This window comes from Convolutriloba macropyga, chromosome 1 (genome assembly GCF_964194025.1).
Source record: "Convolutriloba macropyga chromosome 1, txConMacr16.3, whole genome shotgun sequence".
In the NCBI taxonomy this organism is placed as follows: Eukaryota; Metazoa; Xenacoelomorpha; order Acoela; family Convolutidae; genus Convolutriloba; species Convolutriloba macropyga.
The window spans coordinates 66880812-66899312 of NC_134468.1; the positions used below are offsets into that span (position 1 = coordinate 66880812).

Consider the following 18501-nt stretch of genomic DNA (forward strand, 5'->3'; position numbering starts at 1 on the left):
GACTCTATGAACAATTTGTGTGTAGTTTGTTTTTGTTTTCCGAATTAGATAGTTACTTCTAGTTAGAATTTTTTCAACACGATAGATTCCTGTCCATTTACTTTGTGATTTTCCAATCTTCTCGTGTTCTGTTGTTATTAGCGGATGGAGCAACATACAATAGTCATGTACTTTCAATGGTGTACCTTTTGCTTTTCTATCATAATATTCTCGGTATTAATTGAAAGAAGCAACTAAATTTTCTTTTGTTGTAGCAAAGATGTTATTCAACTTAGTTTGTAGATCACTCACGTAGTCGAATTTACTTGAGTAGTTTGGCATTGTTTTGTTGTTGAAGCGAAGATCGATTGGGTTCATTGGTATCCTGCCATGAAAAATAAGTGTTGGTGGGCACCCTAGCACTGTATGATAGCTTGTGTTGTGTTGGAATACTGCCAAATCAACGTATTTATGCCAGTCATGTTTAAGTTGGTTTTCATAAATTTTAAGATAGCGTTTCAGTGGTCCGTGAGATCTTTCAAGAAGGCCGATTGTTTGAGCGTGTTTGAACAGTTGCGTGATTTAGTTTAAACTCAAGCATTTCTGAAAGGTTCTGAATTAGTTGATGTGAATACTGACCCTTTGTCTGTTAGGATTCCTAATGGAATGTAGGAATGTCTCAAGAACCATTGCATTAAAATCTTAGCCAGTTTCAGCAGAGGGGGATGTGATTGGTTGTGCAAACATATATTTAGAGAAAATATCCATTGCAGTAATCACATATGAGTAGCTTCCTGATTTTGGAAGTTGTCCAAAAATATCACCTTGTAATAAATCTGCAGGAAAACTTGTGTTATATGTGACTGGGTTTAGTGGTGGTGTCAAGTTTTCATGTTTAGGCGATTTTGTTTGAAGACAAGAGAGACAATTATTGATATATACAATTAAGAATTCAGTGAAACCTGGGAAGTAATATTTTTTGCGGAACTCAGTTATTGTTTTCGTGATGCCAAGATGTCCTTTTAATTTTGAGTTATGAAATCTAAAAAGTAGTTCTTCTCTCAACTGTCTTGGTACAACAATTTGTTTCGTGAAATTTCGACCGGTATGATCAAAGAATTTCCGGTAAAGAATTCCATCATCAACAATTAATCGATTCAGTTGCTTGTGATATTTTTGACAATCGTAAGATGAATAAGTTGTGTCTGGTCTAATTTTCTTTCTTATCCAAACTATTGCCTTCTGGATATCTAGGTCCTTCATTTGCTCTCTTTCAATGTTCAGTGGTGTCAGTTTGGATTCTAAGTTCATTTCATCTAGCGGATTAGTTGTATTAAGTGAGTTGATTAACGACTCTATTGATGTGAATTCATCAATCATAGCTTCGAATTCGGATTCCTCATTTTCAATTACAATTGTTGGTATTTGGAAATTGTCTTTAATGGTTTGATTATCTTTTATAGGCGCTAAATGGCAAAGTTGATTTTTCGGCGTGTTTTTCTGAAATGAAATGCTTATTTTCTTAACTGGTATTTGGTTTTCCAATTTCAATTTCATTTTTGTTGCTGGATTTAAATTGATTCTTGACAAGTAATAAGCAGCCGCATTAGCTTTTCCAGGGATGTGACCAATTACAAAGTTGAACGACAAGATATAGTCAACGGCATTCCATAGGTTTCCAGGAATAACTTTTGCCTGAAAAAATTTTGTAACGCTTTTGTTATCAGTCAATACAATGGTTGGCTTGTTGGATACTCCCCAGAGGTAGTGTTCAAACGTTTCAAATGCCAAGTAAACGCTGAGAAATTCTTTCACATAAATAGAATGCTTGAGTTGGCTTGGAGAAAATAAGTGTGAACCAAAGGCGAATGGAGCATATGATTTTTCCGTAGGTTGATTCGAGTGATCGTGGTAATCTTCAATTAATAAGATATATCCTGCTGCATAAAAGCTAGCATCACATACGAGAATAAATTGGCAGTTCGGTTTAGCCATTTTTAGTGATAATTGACAAGCTTGATTCAAATCTCGTTTCAATATCTCAATACTGTTCGTGTGTTCGTTCGTTATGATAAATTTTTCATTTTTACGTTATAACTTGAAAAAAGGGCGTAATTTAACTGCTAAATTAGGTATAAAATTTTGGAAATATTGAATAAAGCCAATAAACTTGCGAACTTGTTTAATTGTTTTCGGCGTTTTAATGTTGTTGAGGAATTTTTCAACTTTATCTTTATTTGGGCTAAGGCCGTTTTCCGTAATCGTATGCCCAAGAAATTGAATCTGGGAAATGCCGAACTGACATTTTTCCATTGAAAGCTTAAATCCTGATCGTGCTATGCTCTTAAAAATTTCATCAAGATTTTCCAGAAGTTTGATTCCATCATAAGCACCGCTTCCCAAGTCATCAAAATAGACAAAACACTGATCATTAGCTACACACGCTTCCAAGTGTTTACTAACACACGAACTGAAAGCAGTTGGTGATCTATTAAGTCCCTGCGCTAACCTTTTGAATGCAAAAGTTCTTCCACCAAAATTGAAGGCTTACAGCTGTACACTCTTTTCATCTGCCATCTGCATTGAGAAATATGCTTGACTGCAGTCCATTTTTGCAAAGATTTTCTTTCCTGCTAAATGTGCCGAAGCATCAGACATGGTAGGAATAGGAAAATTATTATTGGTATAGTCATGTTGAAGAAGATGGTTAATTCTTCTTAGATCAATAAGTATTCTTAATTTTCCCGAAGATTTACGTTGTGCAAATATTGGTGATGAATACTTCGAAAAAGGAAGTGTAGTAATGATGTCATAATATTGCATTAATGCAAGTTCTATAAGAATTTCATCACGTAAATGTATTGGTTTTGTGGTGTTCGAAGTGTATATCGGTTTATCATGTTCAGGCGTCAGTTTAACTAGGCAGTCAGTGTTTTTTCCAAGATCCAGTCTGTGTGGCGCAAATATCTGATGATGTTTTACAAGCAAGTCTTCCATTTTTTGTCGTTCCAGTTTCGTAAATATAGAGCCGCTCCAATTGAACTTTTCCAAGAATTGTTTTTTGTTTTCCTGGTTGATTGTAGGGTCCAAAAGTTCTAGTTGTTTGAATCGTTTTATCGTATCATAAATGGTTTTTTGAATACCGTTCAATGTTGATGGATCACCACAATTTTCTGGTGTAGCAAACCAAAAATTTTTTGAAGTGTAGTTGTCCATTTCTGAAGTTTGTTTAGTTTCAATAACCGTGTTTAATTCTTTATAACAGTCAATTATTGAGGGATGTATAGGTAACAGGTAGGATGCTTGTTTTTGTGTAACTAATTGAAATTTTCCAATTCGAGTTTGTGGAGAGACTGTTATTTTGTAAGGCTGTAAGTTAATTATCACAATTTTGGTTCGAAAGGTGGAATCAATTCTGCTAATAGAAGACATGACACACAATCCAGTTTTTCGCTCAAAAAGCAATGACGGTTCAATAATTCCGATTACATTTTGTAATGATGGGTGCAATTTTTCAAGCTTACATTCAATTACCTCTTGTTGATTTGGTAATACAGTTATTTTAGGAATGGTTGACAATACTATATTTCTTTGTATCGGTTTTGATGAACTAACGTTGTTCAAGCTAAGAGTGATATCAGGTAGGTAAGTAAACCTTTGTGAGGATGTAAGATAATATCATTCTTTTTGAAGAAAGGCATGCCTAGTAATGGTGAGTTCATTTCTTTCAAAACAAGGAACTGTTCAGTGAAACATGTGCCAGCAATGTAGAATTTGATTTCAATATTATAAAGAACGGAAACATTTTCTCCGTTAGCCAATTTAACAAATTTGGGAAATGATTTGCATGATGTTGAAATGTATTCTGGAGCTTCTTTTTGGATTAGCTTAAACGATTTGAGAGGCAGAGCGCTTGAAAAGGCTCCGGTGTCAACAAGGGCATCAATATGAAATTTGGGGAAGCTCAGCTGTATATAATAAAGTTTGTCTCCATGCAGTTGAATAGGTAATGTACGATTAGTTGTGATTATTGATGAAAGTAAAATTTCTGACTGTCGCTGTACTAGTTTTTTGAGTTTCCTCTGTAGTAATTGAATGGTATATTTCACCCGCGTTGAGCAGGTTGTCTAAGTAGACAATCACGTTGCATATGGCCAGGTTGACCACATATTCGGCATATGACAGGGTTAAACCTAGCTCGATAGGTTTGACCTCGCGGTTGGTTATACTGCGACCGTGGGAACGGTAATTTGTCCATGATCCAGGTGACAAATTATGATTGTACCGTTGTCCAAAATTGTTACGGTTGTTGCCGTTTCTGCGTCCTCTATTTGTTCCTCCGCGGCTCACCTGTCGAACATTTTTGTAGATTTGCAATATCTGTTGTCCTATATTTTTCTGTGTTTGTGCCAAATCTTTTTGAGCTTCAACAACTGAGTTTAGTACTTGTGTCAGACTATTTGATGCCTGGTCATTTGAAACAGCATTAAATGCAGTTGAAATTGAATCTTCGTCAGGTAATATACTTTTCAAGACAAGTCGTTTAGAAACTTGAGTGCAAAGCGTGTCAACTGTATCTGTGTCTGGTCGCATAAGTAATTTCAATCGCAGCTGTGTGGGCATTCCAGCAATGAATGCATCCCGGATTCTTCGAGTTCGCTCGCCTGATCTATCTGCTCCTCCTGAATTAGCAAAGGCAATATTTGCAAGCTTCGTTAGATCCGTTAAGAAATCTTCTGGCGTTTCTTTTGACATATCGAATCTTCGTTCTTGAAATTTGAGTTTATAGAATTCAAGCTGATTAGCGCTAAAATACCGTCTCTCTAAAGCTGTGAGGGCTGTCGCAAGATCTGCTTTATCAGCCGCTGGCAGTTCAAGAAAGTAGCTGAGTGCTCCACCAGCCAAGTGAAGTTTCAGAAAATCAACTTTACCTGCATCCGGGACCTGTGCTAGTGTGATAGAGCTCCGAATTTGCTCTTTAAATAATCTGAAGTCTTCTGTTGGTCCCCTGGAAAATGGATTGATGTGAACAGTCGGAGCCGCTTGGCTTGTAGCTAAACTGGTTGTTATTGCATTTGCAATAGCAGTAGCTGCTGCAGCTACATCACCCATTGTTGAATTATAATATTAAATAATCAATTTCCAATAAGTCAAGATCAATTAGAGAAGTGTTTGTAACATAGTGTTTGATGTAAGAAAAATTGTGGCGTAAGAGACAAGATTAAAAGAATTTGTTCATTTTGTAAATCCTTTGAAATAATCATTGCAATAACATGATAATGGGGATCTGAAAATATTGCCAGTACTGTGGCATTGCTTTCAGGCAATTTAAAAAGCGTCTGTTGTGGATGGAAAGTAGTGAAATTGTTATTATCAGTCAGTGATTCGTAAAATAAATCTATCAACTTAGGTAACATTGTTTTGTAAAGTTTTTAATTATCGTCAACTTCAAAAACTGTGTTGGTGTTGTAAAGCAAGCCGAAAATAGATTCATAATTCAAATGAGATTTTAGTAAGATATAAATTACCACGTGAAAGTTCAAAAGATTTTCATAAATTAAGTAAATATCGAATGTAGCAATGTTAATGTGGAAGGAAGTGAGTTTAGCTATATTCGAATTTATTTTGAGTAAAATATTTTGTTTGCTAACATTCGTGCTTATAAAATCAGGCATTTTTATTTAGCCACTTTTAACTGTCACCATCTTATAACGATTACTTTAGAAATTTCTATTATGTTTCTGATTAATCTATGTTTCAGGTCTTCGGATGAATAGTGAATTCGTTGTGGCTATACCCTTTATAACATATTTGTGTTCAACTTCAATTCAAATCTAATTCTACAATCTCTTTTATCAACCAACTTTCATTTCAATCATCTCTTCAACAACTCCAACTTTCTGGTAAGAACTCATTCCTATTTTACAAATTATATCCAATAACATATAAGCATATGAATACAATTATTACAATCATTTTATCCAATCAGGATCAACTATCAAACCATACTTTCTATAATATTCATGATCGAATTCTAATGTTGCTGTTTCGGTCATGACACCTAGAGCTAAAAGAACTCAAAAAATGACAAACATTTACAAAAAACCTGAAAAAAATTGCAAAAATTAGTATCCTTTCGCGAGTTTGTGTTTGTAGTACCAAAACTTATAGCTCATAAAATGGTCATAACCAGCAATTTTGTATCACAAACGGCCTTAATCAACTTTTAAAAACTTCAACCTAAGGCTAATCAAACAAAGAAACTCAAAAAAAATCACAAAAACATGAAAAATTGCACCATTTTGAGCTCAAAAACTCCTAAAAATGACTTTTTAACCTTAAATTGAGGCCATCCCAGCAGCTGCACCACTATTAGCACTTGAAGGACAACTAAAGTCCACTTTGGGCCCCTAATGAAACTTAATGCCCGCTGGGCTTTACATGTTTATCCCGTTTTGAACGATCAAAGTCTTTGAAAAATGTGTGAACACATCTTAAAAAAAACACAGCGCACCAATACAATTCAAATTCTTTGAATTGTAAAAACATAGCAGTACAAAAAACATAGCCGGCAGACTGCCAGAAAATAGCCTTGATAGACGCTTGTGGCGTTACATGAATTGAAACAACTATAGAAATAAAATAGACAGATCGACCACCAGTCCTTTAATAGACCAGTAAACTTTTTGGGTTAGCTTCGGACTGCCATTTTTATGAGACACATAAGCTCTATAAGAAAGCCCTAATAGGGCTTTTCAAAATTAGGATCTTTTCCGTTTGTGCCCCTTCAGCTTAGAGGGCGCATATTATTTGCACCCCCCAGATGCACGTTCAATTTTTTTTGGGGGGGGGGGGGGGCACAAACGGAAAAGATTCCAAAATCCCAAAATTAATATTCGAAATCAAAAACTCAAGACACTAAAATTCAAGAATTAGGGTATATGTTTGGCACTACTTAGATGCACACTATTGACCTTTAATAAAAAAATGTTCATAAAATTTAAAGTTTCGTAAGTGAGCTCAGAAGTCATTTTTTTGAGTGAGGTAAGTCATTGAAAAGTCAATTCCAAGAGGTCACGGTAAGACGAAACAAAAATCTGGTAGACGAAGTAAAAAAAATTAGGAGCGCTATAATAGCTGCCTAGAATTGGGGACGCGGCTATTAAAAAACAAAAAAAAATCACAAAAAACATGAAAAATTGCAACATTTTGAGCCCAAAAACTCCTAAAAAAGACCATTTAACCTTTAATTAAGGCCATCCCAGCAGCGGCACCACTCTAAGCACTTGAAGGAGTACTGAAGCTCACTTTGGGCCTCTAATGAAACTTAATGCCCGCTGGGCTTTACCTGTTTATCCCGTTTTGAAAGATCAATGTCATTGAAAAATGTGTGAACACCTTAAAAAAAAACAGCGCACCAATACAATTAAAATTCTTTGAATTGTAATTAGAAGCGCTATAGTAGCCGGCTGAGAAGATGAGGGCGGCTATTAAAAATGCAATGATCGACAATTTTCAAACAACTAATTAATGTACCAGTTTTGAAGCTCTTCTTAAAAAGATATCGATCGGTCAAAATTAATTCAATGAAAAGCCAGGATGCAATAACGTTTTTAACCCCCAAATAAAATTGGAGGTTGGAACAATTAAAAGATTATTGGCATCAGAAAAATTCTCTTGGCTCTCTGCTAAATAATCATGAAACTAAATAAACCTTGAGTCTGAATAGGATTGAAGTATTGAAACTGCGTCTTGTAAATCTCCTCGTAGCTCGAATCTCTCAGTGCACTCATTGGCAATGATTGCAGATCCAGCAATTCGGTCGGCAACGGATACTTTTCCGGTAGAATCAAGTGTCGAAAGGACACTGGGAGCTGCGTCTCAGAGTTCAGCCAGGAATCCGACACGATCCGAATGAAATACTGGGGAGGGAGCGGCTCAAACATTGGCACGTAGAACTTGACTAAGTGTTCATCTTCACAGAACTTCTGTTTCAGAAGGAAGTATTCGCTGTGCAGGATATTCTCGTTGTCAACATCTTCGACCATTATCCAGAATGCCTAAAATACAATCAAACCCTTCGAGCTGCGTCAATGCAATACCAAAACACAGCGGACAGATTGCCAGAAAATAGCCGCCGTTGACGTCTGCTCAATTTTGGGATCGAAATTGAAAGTATTGTAAATGTCAATTAGAGTTTTCTATCTAGTCGGCAATTTCATTAGATTGATGAACTCAGCCTCTAATTTGGAGAAAAACACGCTCAATGCCGAGTCCAATTAGCATTTACTCTACAAATAGCCCGCAGTTGGCCGGAAGAGCTTCGAAATAGACTTCGGTACCGTAAAATACAGGTAGATACATAAATCAACTGAAAAAACATGCGTGCCACCAGGCGGGACAATTTAATTCAGAGGCGGATGCATCTGAGAGAACTATTTACCATAGCTAAAAGTTTCGACAATGGAGGGATTCGAACCCGCGATCTACGTATGCCTGTCAGTTCACTTGACCAGATCGTCCTGTCGTCGTCTTTGCAGTCTCAAATTTAGATCACACAAAAAAGTCAAATCACTCGAGCAGAATGTTCTAGAACAATTTTAAAATGAAAAAGAGCGTTAGGCGACGAGAAAAAAAAACGACCGCAATATAGCTACGCTCAGCTTAAAGACTCACAGCTATAAATAAAAACCGACTACCGTCCGACGAATTGATCTCAAACGACAGCTGGCGCAATTTAATTTTGAGGGAAGTAGCTTAAAAATTTTTAAAGGCGCAAAAACACCAACTCGAGGGGGCTTCGAACCCAAATGTTCTGGGGGAAAACGCAAAAAAAAGGTTAAGCAATAACTTTGCAGTAAAAAAAAAGACACATGATTAAAATAATAGCTTTAAACTTTGTTCAAGAGCATTTAATTAATGTCAATAACTTGATGCACTCAGTCCTGGACGTGTGGTTTTATCCATATTCATTGTCTTATCGGGTTTCTTTTGGCTTATCTCTATTATTGACTTTAACCATAATTACTCCACCGCGATTACATACAACTATGCCGACGTAATACTATGAAGACGTTTAAGAGTGCCGAAACTGAAATTGATTCTAAAAGTGCCGAAACTGCTATTACCAATTAATTATCAATTAATGCTAACTGAATGTTGTTTTCAATGCAACTAGGGCACGCTGGTCAGTATTCGGTTGTGATAGATTCATATCAGTCCCACGGGCCGCTGAGGCATGGCCCATAAAGTCCCACGGGCCGCTGAGGCATGGCCGTGGTCTGCAATTATCATTGTTTGTTTTAAATATTTCTCCCTCCAATTATCTTGTCCTAATAAATAATAAAATCCAAAATCTCACAACTTCATTTTGATTGGTTCAGAAATTTTGCGCTCATTTCAGTTAAAGCGATTTCATTGGTTTAGAAATTTATCGGGTGAAAAATTGAATAAATTTTCGGCACTCTTATAATCGGCATAGTATTACGTCGGCATAGTTGAACGTCACCCTCCACCGCTCATTTTGGGTATTTTAAATGCCGGCTGAGAATATGAGGGCGGCTATTAAAAATAAACGACTAATGTCCGGTGAATTGCTCTCAAACCATTGACGAGTGGGTTGAGCATACACATAAAACAATTAACATTAAAATAGCATCTTGTGTTGGGCAACTCAATTTCAGGGCATACACTGGGCCCCATTAGTTGGTTTTAGCAACAGTACTATCTCAATTTCAGAAATCCTAGGCTGATTAGCTTCATGAGACGCTAGCACATTTACATACAAACTAGCTTTACATACACTTTTCATGCTGCTTACCTGAGAGGTTCCGTGCACTTTGTCGTCCCACTTAAAGTCCGGAGTGACTGTGAGTTCCACTTTTAGAGTGGAGCGAGTAACTGGCTGGATGTGAGATGACAGGTCCAATTTGGGGAACTGATGCACAAACTTATAGATGTTCTTGCCTATCTTGGGCATCTTTAGCAGCTCACCTGTAATAATAATAAGAAGAGTTCAATAAAAGCCATTTTAATAGTTGAGGTTTGAGGTTACTAAGTCAAAACAAATACTAAGTCAAAACGCCAAAATAGTTCTGGAATTGCTGATCAGGCTACTGCTATATGGCTAGTGCTGCCTGTTGTTGGCAGAATGAAATACTGTTTCAAAAAACATACCTTAGTTTGTTCCCATATCAGATCTAGTTTGTTTGTAGTTAGTTTGTTTTTTGTAACAGAATTTTTAAACATACCCGGCAGATTGCCGGAAAATAGCCGCCGTTGATTCCCATAACTCTATTGGGATTGAAAGAAAAGAAAATATCAAAAAAATTGATTTTTGTACAAAAACATTTTTAAGTGCAATTTATTTTGATGTCATTTCGTAGTTGAACATACTCCTGTCTCTCAGTGAGAGGCTACAGGGTCTAGTATGAATACCAATAAGCATTATAGATATTAACTAAAACATATGAGAACAAAGTTGAAGTACCGGGCATCTAAAAATGGGCTTTATGTGTTTATCTCGTTTCTATTTCTGACTTAGATTTTTTTTTACTGACTATGTTCATTTTGAATTGTTTTGCTGAGCAGCTGCTGTTTAAAAGGACTTTGAGCAGAATGACAGAAGAGTGAAACTAGCCTAGAGAAGTCAAAAATATTTCACGCAAAATGTCGAAAAAGCGGCAAAAAGGTAAAGCGAAAAAAAAGTTCGACGAAGTAAAAAAAAACATAGCAAAACAAGTCCTGAAATACAATTCAAAGAATTGACTGAAAAACTTAAAATTACTCTACCTGATCAGCAGATCAATTCATTGATGCCAGCCAATACACAAAGAAAATCATCTCAAAAAATTGAGAAACAAACAATCAAACTAAACAAATATATAATCATTGATAAAACTTTGAAGCTTTTACCCCTAAGTCAAAATTTGATCCCTTTAAATATACCTATTTCAAAAATATGTTCAAAAGCAAATTTTGTTTCTGAAATTGGGGCAGTATTATATAAGCAATGCCTGCAAAAATTCATTGGCCCTTGAAGATCGATTAACTCGAAAATTTTCAAAAATTAAAAAATGATATCAATTGAAATTTTAATGAAATGTTGTTGAAATCGTGATAATAATATCTTAAGAATCATTTCTTAAGAAAAGATTCTAGTGTCTCTAGAGGCTATCCAGTAAACCAATTCCATGCCGTAAAAAATTAATTGGTTCCAAGACCGATAGGCAATAATTTTTATAAAAAATTACAAATTTCAAAAAACAGAAATTCGTTCTATTGAAATGTAGAAAACCATCCAATTACCCAATAGCAACAATTTAAAAACATAATATAAAACCCTGTATGAGGTTATCTGGCTACTCAGGCAAGAAAAACAGAATAAAAGACAAAAGTTTTGAAAAAAAAACCTAAAAAACTTGCAAGTTTTATCAGAAAAATTTCAAAATTGGAAAAATTAAATTGTTGAGAACAAATCCATTGAAACTAACAACTATGCAGTAACTTTTTTCAGACCTTGGAATAGGTTTCCTGGCACTTGAGAATGGGCAAATATAAAAAATTGACAAAAACTTTAGGAAACCTCAAAAAAATTGCAGATTTTATCAAAAAAATGCTAAAATTCGAGCATGTAAAATGTTGAAAACCACTCCATTATTACTAGAAATTAAACACTGCCATATTATCAAACCCTAAAGGAGATTCCCTGACCCCTGAAGCAGGAAAAACACAAAAACTGACAACAATTTCCAAAAAACTTGAAAAAAATTGCAAAAACTAGTACATTTTGTGTGATTGTGTTTGTAATACCAAAACACATAGCTCATAAAATGGCCATAACAAGTACTTTTATCCCGCAAAAGGCCTTCATCAACTTTTAAAAACTTCAACCTAAGAATAATCAAGCAAAAAAACTTAAAAAAAATCACAAAAAACGTGAAAAATTGCACCATTTTGAGCCCAAAAAACTCCTAAAAATGACCTTTTAACCTTGAATTGCGGCCATCTCAGCAGCTGCAACACTCTAAACACTGAGAGGACTACTAACTTCCACTTTGGCATTCTAATGAAACTTAATGCCCGCTGGGCTTTACCTGTTTATCCCGTTTTCAATGATCAGTCATTGAAAAATGTGTGAACACATCTTAAAAACAACACAGCGCCCCAATACAATTCAAAATCTATGAATTGTAAAAAAAATTAGGAGCGCTATAATGGCCGGCTGAGAAGATGAGGGCGGCTATTAAACAGTGATTAAAGTAAATATATATTCCGGCTAAATAAAAAACTAGATTTATAATGGACTATGAATGGATTGGACAAACATTTAGAAAAACGATTAAAACAGCAAACATAACCAACTAACGTCCGGCGAATTGCTCTCAAATGACCAACAAGCGGATGGCTTCGTCAGAAGCCAGCTTTAGCTTAATTGAAGGCGCGTGAAATGAGATAAGTTGGGGGGGTGCAACGGGGGGGGGGGGAACGGTGCGAGGTGGGTCTTTGGCTGCACGGGGCCCATACGGCTTGAACGATGCGCATGGGTGTAGATGATTGGGGGGGGGGGGGGTGAGGGCAAGCTGATGGGCGAGGGGGTTGTGGGGGGGGTCAACCTCTAAGAACCGCCTTCACACAAAGTATAAGTCTCCAAAACAGTTCCTGTGAATCGCATGCTTGGAGACTATTGAGCTGAAACGCTCTAAGAAAACTTAATGCCCGCTGGTGCTAATTGTTTATCCCGTTTTTGAGGATGAAAATTCAAGACGAAAAATCGGTCTAGCAAAAAATTAAAAAAAAAGACTAACAAGATTAATAAAATTGCTACAAACTTCGTTTGAGAGCAGTTAAAAATCAAGGTCAAATTGCCTCATGTGAACAAAAAACAACCAGCGAGAAATCGATTCTTTGTTCAAGCACCATTTTCTCACTTTTATTTTAAATTAGAGTGAAAAAATTTTAGTTCCACTCCGCAAAACCATTTGTTTTTTCGCTCCTGTTCCTGTTTCGGAGTGACCAAAATCATCACTTCAATTTGACCTCAAAAATCATGAAAAGATCATAAAAATCATGACCAAAAAATTCCGAAAACGACTTTAAAACCTTACGACACTGTTCATGCTTAATCCGTGAGCACCCAGCCGACACTCAAACGCACTGCAAAAACATGAGGTAAAAACTATCAAACATTGCAGAATTCATTAGATTATTTTATGAATATATGAGCTATCAAACAATTAATTGTTTTAACTTAGTACCAGCAGCCCTAACTGAACATGAGAAAATATTTTGAAAAGAAGTAAATCAGAGCAATTAGGCAACAAAAACTTAAAACAGAAAAATGAGAAAACAGAAGCAATGAATATTTAAAATTAGCCTGTTTTCGTCATTTCAAACAAACTAAAAAGATATAGAAATCAAAATACCGCAAAAAACGCACTTAAAAACTATTTTCAACAAAAAACACACCTCCGACACTAAAAACATGGAAAGGATTACAAACACCCCAAAAAAGGGTCTGAAACGACGACATCACAAAAATAGCTGAAGATTGCATATAAAACTCTAATTATATGAATGCAATGGTCAACGATGCTCCCAAAAATACAGTTATTTGTTCATTTGCTTAAGAACAACCACGACACGAAAAAAAATAAAAACCAAAAACTGCTTCAAAAAGTCGCATGCGATAAAAATAATCTGCTCGCTTAGCGAAGAACTAATTGAGAGGAGTGGCTAATTATAGAGATGTCTTAAATGTGAAGCGATTTAGATGCAAAAAGGTGCGATTTTTAGGGGTGGGACAGGAGGGGTGTAGCTAGCAAATATGTAAGATGCGAAATGTTTTAGGTGCAAAAAGCCTCGCACCCCACAAGATTTCGAACCCTTCGTGAGTGACTATGTGAAAGAGTACAAAACAGCGACATCACAAAATAGCTCAGATTACATATAAAACTCTAATATATGATTGTGATGGTCAAAAGACTCCCAGATATACAGCTAATTCTTAATATTGTTTAGAAAAACCACCTCCCAGAAAAGTTTAAAAATAGAAAAAATGCTTTGAAAAAGCCGACCGTGATCAAACTATTTTGCTTGCTTAATTTTTTCACACCTACTTTTCTGGCTCTCACGCAAAAACCCAGCATGAACAGAAAATCACTCTGTCTTCTGTCTGCTCTTCAATTCGTTCAGCAGTTTGACATAAACACTTAGTTGTCACGTGGGGCATTGACTTTTACATGATGTTTTAAATACATTCCAAAAATTATCGCTTGACAAAAAACGCTCCACCAATACTCTTTTTCGAGTAGTAAAAAAGACAGCGCCTTAATACATTTCAAACTGTTTGAATTGCAAAAAAAAACAGAACCGCTATACTAGCCGGCTAAGGAGATAAGGGCGGCTATTGATAAAGTTCAGCAAATGCTTTTGGTAATCCATTTGCACCGCTCTCTACACGAATGATAAGATATAGTTAAAACTCTCAATTATCTGCATTACTGTCAAAGTGAAAATGAATTCAAATCTAACCAATTTCAGCTGCCTCCAAGTCGTAGAAGCGTTCCCACATGAAGTTCTTCTTCTCAATCTTCCTGACCACCTCATCTGGGATCTTCTTGAACTGTCTCAAAGGACACATTGACAACCACATCTTGTGGTTCACCATCTTCCCCAGGTTAAGTGCTCTGAAAAAGTAGCCAGTCACAAGGTTTGCCAAGAATATGCGAGTGAACCCATTCAACGCTAAAATGATCAGAATGCAGACAGGCTGGTTGTTGAAAACCCTGTTCAGCAAAGGAAATATACTGGTTGGACCGAAGCAGAAACGCTTCTGTAAGGCTCCAATACAAAGTGTAGATTCACTTGGTCCTAGCCTACGGAGTAAAATAACACGGTGAAAAAGAAGATGGTAACAAATTCATTATTTTTGCAGGAGTGTTCTTCTCTGAACTCTTTCGTCTATTGATTTAAGGACGTGTATTTGCTCGATTTTTTTACGTTCACATGCCGGCAAAAAGAAAAACAAATACGAAATTAGCCTACTTATTGGCAATTTTTCTCATAAAGTCCAAAAATTTGTCTACTAGCCCTTTTTTGTTCAAACCATAACCATATTCGACCAGGCATCCCAGACATAAAATATTAAGGGAATTAAAAAGGTATTTTTCAAAACATAAACCCACTAACGTCGGATGATCGCTCTTGAACGACAACCGGGGGCAATTTAATTTGGAGGGGGGGTGTATCTTAGAAATGTTTCATGAGTGCAAAACGCCTCCAATCCCACAGTGTTTTCAAACCATTCTTGAGTCCCTCAAGGATACCAGTCCAAATCTTAACCACTAAACTACAATTGCTTTGATTCTTATACAGCCACAATCGCTCTTATATTAGCAAAAACATTATTTCAGAAAGATATTAGATAAAGCGTGAAAAAGTCACTCAAGAAGAAGTGTCCTAGAACAAAACGCAAAAACGGTCAATCAAAAATTTTGCATAAAACAAAGACACACACGCTTACAATAATTGCATCAAATTTCGCCCGAGAGCTATATATAGCAGTGAGGTCAAAACCAGGCTGCTTAAATTTTAGTCAACTAAATTTACAAAATTTGTACCGAGAAACACAATTCATATTTGGCGCAAAAAATCAACATCAATATAATTTCTCGCGCAGAAAGCAATTTTCTTATAAAACAAAAAAATGAGAATCTCAACTCAGCGTCTATCCAATCTTCAAACCCCACTTCATATAATAAGGCAGTTTATTAAAAAGCTTCATGATAATACAGTTTACCTTAATTAATTTATTTTGATTTTGCGATCAAATAAAATTTATTAAGTGCGCTGAAAAATTTCATCAAACGACTGAGAAAAAACCAACTCAACATGCGACCAAAAAGACTTCAAGAAAACAAAATCATCAAAAAGCAGCAAAATAAACCCTTTGGTTTTTTGACGTATGATCCGGTGCTCTAACTTAATTTGATCAACACAACTGTTTAGAAAAAGAAAAGATCACGGGTCCCGATTGAAAATCTCAGTCAGGGAAAAAGATAAAACCAAACTTTTAAGCTTTTTAAGGTAATTCCAGTCTTTGATAGTTAGAGCAGAAAAGGAGGCAAAAAAGCGAAAAAAAATTGCAAACAAAAACACATATCTGTTCGAAATATATGATGTTAAATTTAGCCGAACAAGTTTTATAATGCTGAACAAAATCAAATTATTCATCGAATGTCAATAATTTTAAGGAAAACAAGCAGGAAAACAATAACGAAAAGGGCAAAAAACGGACAGTTCTTGAAACAAGTTTTTGAGAGTCAAAGTTAAAAACACGTGACCTCACACTAGAACACCCAACTTCTGTTTACATTTCTGAAATACCTCAATTGTGCAGTAATCGAACTCTGCGAACATTGTTTCTGAAATGCATTTAGCAAAAAAGTGACAAAAAAAACAAAAGGAAATATCAAGAAAGGAAGGCAAGATTCAAAAATTCCTAAAAAATTACCAAAAATAAATGGGGTCATAGTCAGTAATCTCGGCTACAATATAAAACCACTGACTCACTAAAAATACGTCAGCAATTTTATAGGACCTGCTGTTATTTATAATAAGAGACAAGACAACAAAAAAAAACAAATAAGGCCAAAATTTCAGATTTTAAAACTGGAATGGATTCCAAACATACCCGGCAGATTGCCGGAAAATAGCCGCCGTTGATTCCAATAAGCATGATTGGGATTGAACGAATAAAATATATTGAAAAAAAAAAGATTTTTGTACAAAAATATTTTTTAAGTCCGATTTATTTTGATGGCATTTCGTAGTTGAACATACTTCTGTTTCTTAGAGAGAGGCTACAGGGGTTACTATCAACACCAATAAGCATTAGAGGTGGTAACTAAGACTTATAGGAACGACGTTCAAATAGCGGGCATCTAAAATTGGGCTTTATGGGTTTATCCCGTTTCTATTTCTGACTTCAATTTTTTATACCGACTCTGTTCATTTTGAATTGCTTTGCTTAGCAACTGATGTTCAAATTCACTTTTAGCAGAATGAGAGAAGAGAGAAACTAGCCTAGAGAAGTCAAAAAGATTTCACGCAAAATGTCGAAAAAGCGGCAAAATGGTGAAGCGAAAAAAAGTTTGACGAAGTAAAAAAAAATACGAGCGCAATAATAGCCGTCTGAGAAGATGAGGGCGGCTATTAAAAATGTTAAATGAAAAATAAAATCACTCAAGATTGTCACATGGTTGGACTAAAAAGCAGTTGGAAGTTTTCACTATTGAGATGAATAGACAAGCCAATAGGAAAAATGTTAAAAAGGACAAACTCTTAAATCAATTACTTTTTTTCGAAGACAAAAGAAGTCAAAGTCATCAAAAGAATTATTTATTGACTTCAAACAACACAAAGGTTCCCCAATGACTCGTTAGAATTCTAAGTCATCCTCTCAATGATGAGATTAAGGAATAATACCAGAAAGAGAACAAAAACAGACGAATATAGAAATAGGCGAAACGAAAATACATGCTGTCGAAGCCACAAAAACAATATTTTATTGACCGGAAACATTATATAAAATCATTAATGCCTCATTAGAAAACCTAATGATATCAATCATTATTGTGGTATTTAATGATGTGAAAACAAGAAGAACAACTGAAAACAATCAACTAAAAACACATTCAGAGGGCAAATATTTTTCCTTAGAAAGCTTAACTTTAATACAGCCACATCTCAAAATTCCACAAAAAACACGAATATGAAAAAATATTGTTCGAAAACATAGGTTCACTCATGTTTCCGTCAACGAGACCTATTATTAAAAAACAAAGTGACAAGACAAAAAAATTACAAAAAATTTGAGAAAAACTATAAAAAAAACAGAGATATCGTATGAAAACATACAGAATCAAACGACAGCAGCAGTCAAAATAGAGCACGTGAAAAATAAATATTTCTAAAATTCAAAAAAGGTGTGCTAACAAAAATTTACACTTTAAGAAATTCCAAAAATTGCTATCCACTTTAAGGGAGCAGTTTGAAAGATTTTTATGCTTCAAACCTACCAATTATAGCTTCTCTTACCACTTGGGCAACACCGAATTCATTGCTTCAAGTCGACATCTCACTGTAAAAAAGTGAAGATCTTTTAAAAAAAGATGGTTCCACAATATAAACCAAAGTCTTTTGATTGTAAAGACCACAAGTCGAATATTAACAACCCCGCTATTCTGTCGCACCGTTATTAACAACACAAAGTCGTGGCTGATATTATCCTCATTGGACCAAACATTTTGAAAAATTGGAAGAAAATTAAGCCAAACAAAATTACGGTAAAATGGCGAATCATCACAAAAAGTTAACCTAGATAACTGCTCGAAAGAGACAAATTTTGAAAATTTTGTTTTAAATATTCAATTCTTCGTTCGATGTGTTTTTTATTTATACAACTCAAGTCTTTATGTCAAATATATTGGAGAACAATGAGAGAAGAGTGAAACTAGCCTA

The 18501-nt window shown here is 35.4% G+C and overlaps 1 protein-coding gene across 1 annotated transcript in view; it reads right to left on the reverse strand.

Moving 5' to 3' along the window:
* The window catches only part of LOC142341807 (U5 small nuclear ribonucleoprotein 200 kDa helicase-like), a 252374-nt gene that overhangs the window by 56174 nt on the left and 177699 nt on the right, over window positions 1–18501 (reverse strand). Inside the window, exons 21-23 of the mRNA XM_075393052.1 lie at window positions 14512–14666; window positions 9800–9972; window positions 7694–8039 (exon numbers count right to left, since the gene is read on the reverse strand). Coding sequence (XP_075249167.1) covers window positions 7694–8039; window positions 9800–9972; window positions 14512–14666 — 674 coding nt within the window. The remainder of the gene's footprint in view (window positions 1–7693; window positions 8040–9799; window positions 9973–14511; window positions 14667–18501) is intronic.